Genomic DNA, 10746 nt, shown 5'->3' on the forward strand with positions numbered 1-10746 from the left:
AGGCTTGGACATTTGTCCAAAACCTCTATGAAACATATTAAAGGAATAGGAGAACTACAATGTGTTTCTAATCCTTGCGAAATATGCCCTCTTGCTAAAATGCAGAAATTGCCTTTCGAATCCAGTAAAATCCGTTCAAAATCTGTGTTTTCTCTCGTTCACTTAGACATCTGGGGACCGTACAAAGTTCCTACTACCTTTGGATGTCACTACTTCTTAACCATAGTTGATGATTTCAGTCGATCCACGTGGACTTTCTTCATGAAGTATAAAAGTCAAACCTTAGAAACATTCCAGAATTTTTGTAAACTCATTTCTACCCAATTCAACAAACAAATTCAGGTCATTCGTACTGATAATGGGGCGGAATTTCTTAGCTCTACATTCCAGAATTTCCTTCTGAACTCTGGTATCCTTCACCAGCGCAGCTGTGCTTACACTCCGCAACAAAACGGAGTTGTAGAGCGTAAGCACAGAACTCTTCTTGCGATTGCCAGGTCGATTATGTTCCAAGCTTCTTTTCCTCGTCATTTTTGGGGGGATGCTGTTCTAGCAGCCACTTACCTAGTGAACAGGTTTCCTAGTTCTGTTTTAGCTTGGAAAACTCCATATGAGATCCTACACAAAAGGGCCCCAACTTACTCTCATTTGCGTGCTATTGGATGTCTCTGTTTTGCCATAAAACCTGAACCACATCTCTCTAAGTTTGACAAACGTTCTTCTAAGTGTGTTTTTGTAGGTTACCCTCCCGGACAAAAGGCCTATAAGGTATATGATCTTGAGTCCAAGACCTTCTTTACCTCCCGCAATGTTCGTTTTCTTGAAGACCATTTTCCCTTCGCTTCTGTTAAACCCACTCCTTCACCCATTCCCTTAGCTGTCATTCCTTTGACTGAGGATGTATCTGATGCACCTTCTTCTCCTCAATCTCCTAGTCCTTCATCGGATTCCCTTTCTCCTTTAAATCTACACACTTCTCCTGCTGCCTCTCCGGTTCTTCGCAGGTCTCAGCGTACTCATCACAAGCCGTCCTGGCTCAGTGATTTTGTCTGCCAATTCAATGCTTCTTCTTCCACTCCTATCTTTACCAATTTCAGTTCTGCATACTTGGGGTTTTGTGCTTCACTATCTCTTGTGCAGGAACCTCGAAATTACAGGGAAGCAGCTTGCATTCCTCATTGGACTGATGCTATGAAACAGGAGTTATTGGCACTTGAGAAGAACCGGACGTGGGAGGTGGTCCCGTTGCCTCCTGGTAAATCACCCATTGGCTGCAAATGGGTGTACAAAACTAAGCTGCGGGAGGATGGTTCCGTTGAACGGCACAAGGCTAGGCTTGTTGCCAAGGGCTATACGCAGGTGGAGGGGGTGGATTACACTGAGAGATTTTCCCCTGTTGCCAAGACTGTAACTGTGCGGTTGTTTTTGGCGCTTGCCTCTGCCTTTCAATGGCCCGTGCATCAGATAGACATAAACAACGCATTTCTCCACGGTCACTTGGATGAAGAAATTTTCATGACTGCTCCCGAAGGCTATGACATTTCCCCTGGGCATGCTTGTCTCCTTAAGCGTTCATTGTATGGATTAAAGCAGGCGTCGAGGCAATGGAATGTAGAGTTCACACGGAGCCTTGAGGGCCTTGGTTTCAGGCAATCTGGACATGATCATTGCCTCTTCTTCAAGCCTTTGGATGCCGGTTTTCTTGGACTTCTTGTTTACGTTGACGATGTTCTTATTATGGCTCCCTCTCTTGCTTCCATTTCGCAGGTAAAGGAGTCTCTGGATGCTCTCTTCACTATTAAGGATTTAGGATGTGCCCGCTATTTCCTTGGTTTACAAATTGGACGTTCCAACGGTGGTATGTCTCTCACTCAGTCCAAATATATCCTTGATTTAGTCAGTGAATGTGGGCTTCAGGATGGGAAATCTGCAGCAACTCCTTTGCCTCCTGGAGTTAAGTTTAGTTCTGGTTCTGAGGATTTGTTTGAGGATCCTGAAAGGTATCGCCGTTTAGTTGGTCGTCTCCTGTACCTAGGCTTCACTCGTCCGGACATCTCCCATGGGGTACAACAGCTTAGTCAATTCTTGCAGCGCCCTTGTCGTTCTCATTGGCAGGCTGCCCTCCACTTGGTCCGTTATTTGAAGGGGTGTTCAGAGGTTGGTCTCTTCTTTCCGTCGTCGAATTCACTTCAGCTACAAGCCTTCTGTGATGCTGATTGGGGGGCTTGCACGGATACTCGTCGGTCTCTAACTGGTTATGCTGTCTTTCTCGGTCCTGCCCTCATCTCTTGGAAGACCAAGAAGCAATGCACGGTGTCCCGTTCTTCTGCGGAAGCTGAGTACCGCAGTATGGCTGCCACAGCTTGCGAACTGCAATGGATTTCGTATTTGCTTCGTGACTTTGGTGTTGATGTTTCTACCCCTATTCCGTTTCATTGTGATAACCAAGCAGCCTTGCATATCATGGCTAATCCGGTCTTCCACGAGCGCACGAAGCACCTTGATATCGATTGCCATGTTGTTCGTGACCTTTACAAGTCTGGTTTTCTCCTTCCCGTTTTTGTTCGCAGCAAAGAGCAAGTTGCGGACTTGTTCACGAAGCCTCTCTCTAGTCCTGCATTCCTTCCTCTCTTGCGCAAGTTGGGCTTGTTTGCTTTCACCCCAAGTCCAACTTGTGGGGGGGGTGTTGAGAGGAAGGTTGGAATTGGTTGACGCTAGCTGCAGCTTGGAGCATCACAGAGAGCAGAGAATGAGCATCACAGAGAGCAGAGAATGAAAGCATTCTCTGTGAAAATAAAAGCGTGTTTATTTCTTGCGTTCTCTTTCTTCTGTTACGTTTTTATTAGTTGGGTGACGTGTATGCCACATGGCGGTTACGTGGCGCTGAGTCAGTTAGGTAGTTGGAGGGTATCGGTTATTTCTGTTTCTCATCTTCTCCGACTGTATTTAAATGGGTTCTCTGTACAGAAAAATCTGATTTTGGATTAATGAAGAAAGCTTCCCTTTTGCTCGCGCATATGGCTTGTGTTTGCTTTGCTTTCATTACCTTTTTCTACACATGTTCTTGTGGGTCCTTTAACCTATCGTACTTTGGCAAATCCGACATTCTAAAGCTCGTATTTACAACTTCCACCAAAATTTCATTACAGAATGGTGAATGTTTATTTCTTGTGACGAGTTCTCCTTCTGTTTTAGTTCATCTATTTGCTTCCCCATCATTTGGATTTGTCTGCCTACGCTATCAACTTAAGCACTAGAGATCGCAGGCTCGCGTCTTTGTCCTCCACTTCGAGCACTGGATCCGACCTCAAAGGAAACGATCACGCGTCTCATTTCTGGTAGGGGAAACGACCAAAAATACTTTAATCTCCAAGTGAATGTTTATCTGTTTCAACAGTAGGGGAAATTCTGAATAAAAGTAAAATAATTTGAGTCTTCCCATGATATGAGGTGCAGGTATAGAGCATGTTGGCGGTGACGTGCTCAAGTCCGTTCCACCCGGTGATGCTATTTTCATGAAGGTGTTTCCATCTCTAAACTTTAAGGATTGTCTTAAACTTTTTTCTGGTATTTGACCGCAAATTACATACATAATTTCTTTTTGGTTTATTATGCTGAGAATATGGGCATGGTGTGTCGTCACAATCACTTAAAGAAATATGATTTTTTTTAAAAATATATTATTAGTCCTATAATTTGTAATGAGTGGCATTTTTTATCTTTCATGAATTGATTTTTGCAAGTTCGTCCTGTAATAAACTTTAAAACTTTTGCAATTTGGATCATTTCCGGCCAATTTGGCTGAAAATTGCATGTGATATGCGCATGACCCGATTAAATTGATTTACAGGACTAAAATTGCAAGTTAATTCGGTCATGTGCAAGTCACGTGTAATTTTTCGATGAAATTAGCTGAAAAATGATTAAAATTGCCAAACTTATAAAGTTACAAGACTAAATTGCAGAAATAAATTCGTACATAATAAACAATACACCTCTCCTAATTAATTACAGGACTAAATTTGCAAATTTTCCTACTTTTGATTATGATTAATTAATTAACATGCTTAAAAATAAAAATTATGGGGAATACTAATTAATAGCTGCACAATGACTATTAGATGTTGTTTCTGTAAATAATGTCAAAATATTAACGACAGTTAAAAATTATGAGAAATAATTTGGTCATAAAATAAAATTATGAGTCTTTGCATCGATTTTTTTTTACCATCATAAACGGTATTGATATGCCAAGAATTTTAAAATTTAATAATTTATGATATTGGAAACTAAAATAAAAAAAAAATCATCTTTTCACTTAAGAAAAATAATAAAAAATAATGGTTTGTGCGATAATGGTAGAGTCTGTATATAAGATAAATGAATAATTTTCTAGACACTATAAAATGAAAGAAAATAAAATAAAATTCAAGCACCTCAAGAGAATATTAATTACTTTGCTGTAACGCATATATGTTACTAATGTACACGCTAGAAAAAAGAAATATTAATTATAACATTAGTGACTATAACTAAATCTTATAAATAATTATTATCAATCAAAATTAAATAAAATTGACGAAAAAATCTAGCTTTTTCATTGTATAAAAGCATAAATATTTTAGCCATCCTCGAAAAAACTACAACCAACAACCATTATTGGTCGTGGTCAATAATTATTTGTTACGACTATTTACTATTGATGAGGGCACACCCAGAAAGGACAGATTTACCCTTCAAACGGACAAGTATATCACGTCCATAAAAATGACAAGAATCCCATTAAATGCTCCAATAACTTATTTCCTGCTGCTTCAATTAAGGGATCTTGGCTACGATCCAGAGGCTTGATGTTGGCATAATTACTATTCTTCAGCCTTTTCTTAATATATTTGGATATGGTTTATAAATAAGAGAGGGGACATTCATTAAAAGGTAATGTTTAATTATATAAACAAAATTATCTTCTGTGAATCTTTTCTTATCTTTCTTCTGACTTGAGCGTCGGAGTGTCCTCGCTGGGGACACGCCCGGCTAGTTTCAATTATCTTTCTCAGGATCGAAAAACTGTTCGAGGATTGGACCAGACTCGCTGGTTATGTTCGCGACTCATTTCCTTGGACGGATCATTTGGCGCCGACTGTGGGAAGGATTGAAACCATCCTGAGAGTATGGAAGGAGATAATGGAAGGAATGTCCTGGGCTTGGAAATGACGGTCAGCACGGCTGAACCGATTATTCAGCTGACAAAAGTAGAGTTACAACAGCTTATGGAGGAGGCCGGCCGTAACGCGATCATAGAATATGAGCGCAGGATTGCGACGCCCGTGGAGAGAGAGGCCACCAAGCGAAAATTGTTTGCCGAAAAGGAACCTGAAAAGACATTCGGAACTAATAGGAAAAATTTGAGCAAGGGTACGCGACCACCATCTGAGGTGGGTTCCAGTAGCAGGGACAAGAGCCAAACAAGAGGACCCGCTATCTCGCGCGAGAAGGTCGAAAGTGTGTCTAAACAAATCGTCAAACTAGGAAAACAAATCGATGAGCTAAAAAAACGAGGGGAGATAGTATCACAGCATAGGAATTCACCTTCTAAAACCAGATATTGACGGAGATTGTTAGTCCAAATTTCAGGATGCGGGACCTACCAAAGTATGATGGAGCTAAAGACCCGCTGGAGCATATAGCCGCATTTGACATGGTAATGAATCTTTTATGGGCAATCGGGCCCGATTAATGCTAAACTATTCGTGACTACTTTGACAGACAAAGCTCAGGAGTGGTTTACGAATTTGCCACCTGGAAGCGTCGAATCGCACGAGCAGCTGGTGCAAAAATTTACTTTTCACTTTGCCAGCAAAAGGAAGCAAAAGCAATCTGCTACGCACCTATTTACAATAAGGCAACAAGAAGGTGAAACGTTGAAGACCTTCATGGGAAGGTTTAACAATGAGACACTCGAAGTGCAAGATTTAAGAATCGACATGATAATCAGCATCCTGATAGACAGTTTGAAGAAAGGTACATTCGCATCAACTTTGGCAAGAGATCCCCCCTCAGACGTTGAACATCTCATGAATTTGGCCCAAAAATATATTGACGAGGAAGAGATGAACGCCATGAAAGATGGCGAATGGAGAATTAGCAGCGGTTACGGAAAAGATAGAGGTCGCTATAATAAAGCCGAGGATAAACGACCAAAACATGAGCGAAACAGAGAGCCTCATTACCAAAAGAAATATAGTAATTATACCCCCCTTAACATGACGAGAGCCAAGGCGTTGCTAATGGTTGAAAAGAAGGATGTGCTCAAATGGCCGAAACCTATAAGGGTTACCCCAGCCAAAAAATATTCGAGCAAATACTGTCGCTTTCAACTCGAGAGAGGTCATGACACTGAGGAATGCTACCAACTAAAAGACGAAATAGACCGGTTGGTACGCCAGGGGTATTTCAAGGACCAAATATCCAGGAATTCTCAGCAAAGAGATCGCCGAAGCAGATCAAGAAGCCAAGTGAGACGAGCAGGAGGTGCATCGAATGGAGGACAGAGAACACAAGAAAATGCGCCCGTGAGGGGTGCTATATATATAATAGCGGGAGGCTCGATTGCGGGATATTCGAGGAAATCGAGAAGGAACCTCGAAAGGAAGGGCATCTCATTGGAAAGAAGGCAAATCTTAAACATAACGGTGGATCTGGATATTACATCCGGGCCTCATGATTTGAGGGAAAGAATAGGGCAGGATAGCGATCCGATGGTGATAAAAGTGGATATAGCCAATTTTACTATCCACAAAGTGCTGGTAGACACTGGCAGTTCCGCGGATATTATACTGAAGGAAGTCCTAATAAAGATGGGCCTTGACAATGCAGACCAGATCCCGGTGATAGCTCCCTTAATGAGTTTTGGAGGAAGCAAGGTGAATTCGTCAGGGACAATCGAATTGCCGGTATCCTTAAGAAATGAGCCAACAAGGAAAACTCTTATGGTAAAATTTCTTGTGGTAGATACTCCTTTCGCATATAATGTTATTTTGGGAAGACCTGGTTTGAATACTTTCAGGGCCATAGTGTCAACATATAATTTGAAATTGAAGTTTCCTACGGCTGGCGGAGTGGGAGAGATAGCATGCGATCACCTATCTATGAGAGAGGACGCGACTGACAAGAAGAGGAAATTCGAGCCGAACACAGGTATTAGAGAAGATAGAATCGAGCCGGTTGACGAACATAAAGAAGTCGAGCTAGTAAAAGATGATTCAAGCAAAACGACCAAGATTGGATCAAAGTTGAGCACTGGATTCGATACCCTAATGATCGCTTTTCTCCGTTGCAATGCTGATATGTTTGCATGGAGTCCCTCTGATTTCAGAGGGATCAACCTGGAGGTTATAGTGCATCGATTAAACGTAGACCCAACAGTATGCCCGATTAAAAGAACATTTGGGGCTGAAAAAAATCGTATTATTCAAGATGAGGTTAGCAAGCTACTGAAGGCTGGGTATATCTCTGAAAACCATTATACAGATTGGCTTTCAAATGTGGTAGTTGTACCAAAATCATCGGGAAAATGGAGGATGTGCACTGACTTCACAAGCTTGAATAGAGCATGCCTCAAAGATCCTTATGCCAAGGACAGATCGACTCATAGATTCGACCGCAGGATACGAACTATTTTCAATGATGGATGCCTACCAAGGGTATCATCAAATCTCAATGGCAAAGGAAGATCGGAGTAAGACATCTTTTGTAACCGAGCAAGGTATATTTTGCTATAATGTAATGCCTTTTGGTTTGAAAAATGCAGGTGCCACATACCAAAGGCTTGTGAATAAGATGTTTAAAAACCAGATCGGATCGACAATGGAAGTGTACGTCGACGATATGCTGGTAAAAAGCCAGCGATCGGAAACACATCTGGGAGACCTTGAGGAAGCCTTCGCTATCATGAGGACTTATGGGATAAAACTCAACCCAACCAAATGCACATTTGGAGTAGGCGGAGGAAAATTTCTTGGATACATGGTGACCAGTTGGGGGATAGAAGCCAATAATAGAGGCGATCCTCCAACTGAAGTCCCCAACGTCGATCAAAGATGTCCAAAACTTAACCGGTAAGATCGCATCCCTCAATCGATTCATTTCTAGATCTGCAGATAGAAATTTACCATTTTTTAAAGTTCTGAGAAAGTCTAAAAGTTTTGAATGGACAAGTGAATGCGAGAAAGCATTCATCGAACATAAAAATTATTTGAGATCGCCGCCCCTTTTGGCAAACCCCGGATTAGGAGATATTTTACATTTATATTTAGCAGTATCGGAGAACGCGATAAGTTCGGTATTAGTAAGGGAGGAGATTAAGATCCAGAATCCAATCTATTATGTTAGTAAAATGCTACAAGGAGCAGAATTGAGGTACAGTGTTGTTGAAAAGGTTGTGCTCGCATTGGTAACCACTGCTCGGAAACTTCGACCGTACTTCCAGTCTCATAAAATCATTATTTAACGAATCAGCCACTCAAAAGTATATTGTCATGTCCTGAAACCTCGGGGAGATTGATAAAATGGGCGATAGAGCTTGGCGAACATGACATTGACCATCAGGCAAGGACATCGGAAAAAGCTCACGTCTTGGCAGACTTCGTTGTCGAGTTATTCAGCGAATCGATCCCTGAAACAGAAACTTGGATGTTGCACGTTGACGGGTCTTCGAATGCCAATAATGGCGGAGCAGGAATTCTCATACATGGTCCAAAGGGAGTACAAATAGAGGTCACAGCGCGACTATCATTTCAACCGACCAATAACGAAGCCGAATACGAGGCGTTAATTCTTGGATTAGAGTTGGCTCATGCTGCAGGAGCAAGAACTTTAGAGGTGTACATCGATTCTCAACTAGTAGCTATGCAGATCGAAGGGGTATATGAAACGAAGGAACAACCCATGAAGTTGTACCTCCAAAGAGCGAAGTCCTGGATCGAACGATTTGATAGATGCTCAATCCAATAGATTCCGAGATGCGAGAATGATAGGGCTGACTCCTTGTCGAAATTCGGCGCCTCGTTGTCAGGGATTAAGAACCGGACTATCACCGGGATCATGAAGGATCACCGAGCTATCTCAGAAAATGTGAAGGTAGATGCTATACAACAACCGTGCTCATGGAAGGACGAAATAATGCTCTATCTCAAAAAGGGAGTTTACCAAAGGATACTGTGCAAGCGAAGAGCTTAAAGTTCAGGGCTACGAGATTCACGATGATTGGATCCTGTGCAAGGGACCGTTGTCAGGGATTAAGAACCGGACTATCACCGGGATCATGAAGGATCACCGAGCTATCTCAGAAAATGTGAAGGTAGATGCTATACAACAACCGTGCTCATGGAAGGACGAAATAATGCTCTATCTCAAAAAGGGAGTTTACCAAAGGATCCTGTGCAAGCGAAGAGCTTAAAGTTCAGGGCTACGAGATTCACGATGATTGGATCAGATTTATACAAGAGCTCTGTCGAGGGACCATTGTTAAAGTGCTTGGATGCAGAACAAGCAACTTATGTGATGAAGGAAATTCACGAAGGAAGCTGTGGAAATCATTCGGGGGCAAGGTTGTTAGCACAGAAGGTCGCAAGACAAGGGTACTTCTGGCCTACCCTGATGAGAGACGCTAAGGAAATAGTGAGAAAGTGCGAGAGCTGTCAGAAATTCGCGTCCCTTATACATTCACCCACTACACCGATGAGGTCGGTTCAGATCGCATGCCCTTTCGATCAATGGGGGATCGATATATTAGGATCTTTTCCTCCAGTGAGAGCCCAAAGAAAGTTCGTCATAGTTGCAGTCGAATACTTTTCCAAATGGGTGGAAGCAGAAGCAGTGGCCAGAATATCAGAGAGAGAAATGATTAATTTCATCTGGAGAAACATCATTTGTAGATTTGAAGTACCCAGGGTGATAATATCGGACAATGGCACGCCATTTTAGGGTAGAGACATCACTAATTGGTTGAAAGAACTAAAAAATCGTCAACACTTCACATCGGTCGGGCACCCTCAAGCTAATGGGCAGACAGAAGTAACTAACAGAACGATCCTACAACATTTAAAATCAAGAATCATGTCGAAAGAATCTTGGGATGAGGAGCTACGGGGAGTTTTATGGGCCTACAGAACGACCCCACGATCGTCCACAGGTGAGAGTCCTTTCTGTTTAGTTTATGGCTCTGATGCTGTTATTCCTGCAGAAATTGGAGAGGAAACGCAAAGGGTATCAAATTATGATCCAGAGGCCAATCAGGAAGCGAGAACGCTCGACCTCACCCTGGTAGAAGAGAAAAGAGATGCAGCGTACGCAAAGATTCTTCATCATAAGAGTTTAATGCTCAAAAACTACAACAAGAAGTTGCGACCCAGAGAGCTTTAAATTGGCGATTTGGTCTTGAAAAAAGTCGAAGCATCGAAGCACGTGGGAAAGCTGAATGCAAAATGGGAAGGACCTTTTAAAGTGGCAGAGATAAGAAACAAAGAGGCTTATATACTTCAAGATTTGGTGGTCGATATCTTCCACGACCATGGAACATACGAAATCTGAAGAAGTTCTACGCATGATGAAATGCCTGAAAAAGGCCGAATAACAATCTGCATGATGCGATCATATCCCTTTCGAGCATGAAAAAGGCCTAATAATGTAAATGATCCGCATAAATGATCACACTCCTTTTGAGCCTGGAAAAGGCCTAGCAATGTA

General features: G+C 42.0%; 1 protein-coding gene across 1 annotated transcript; it reads left to right on the forward strand.

Annotated features, from left to right (window-relative positions):
- The first annotated feature begins 5171 nt into the window (after positions 1–5171).
- Positions 5172–9671, forward strand: LOC148788654 (uncharacterized). The gene is made up of 7 exons (XM_088878077.1): positions 5172–5502; positions 5767–7722; positions 7811–8117; positions 8529–8922; positions 9013–9138; positions 9245–9358; positions 9465–9671. The coding sequence occupies exons 1-7, from the start codon at positions 5172–5174 to the stop codon at positions 9669–9671; spliced, it is 3435 nt and encodes a 1144-aa protein (XP_088734203.1).
- Positions 9672–10746: the final 1075 nt, after the last annotated feature.

The sequence above is a fragment of the Sesamum indicum genome, linkage group LG3, assembly GCF_026168435.1.
Source record: "Sesamum indicum cultivar Baizhima isolate 11 linkage group LG3, ASM2616843v1, whole genome shotgun sequence".
NCBI lineage: Eukaryota > Viridiplantae > Streptophyta > Magnoliopsida > Lamiales > Pedaliaceae > Sesamum > Sesamum indicum.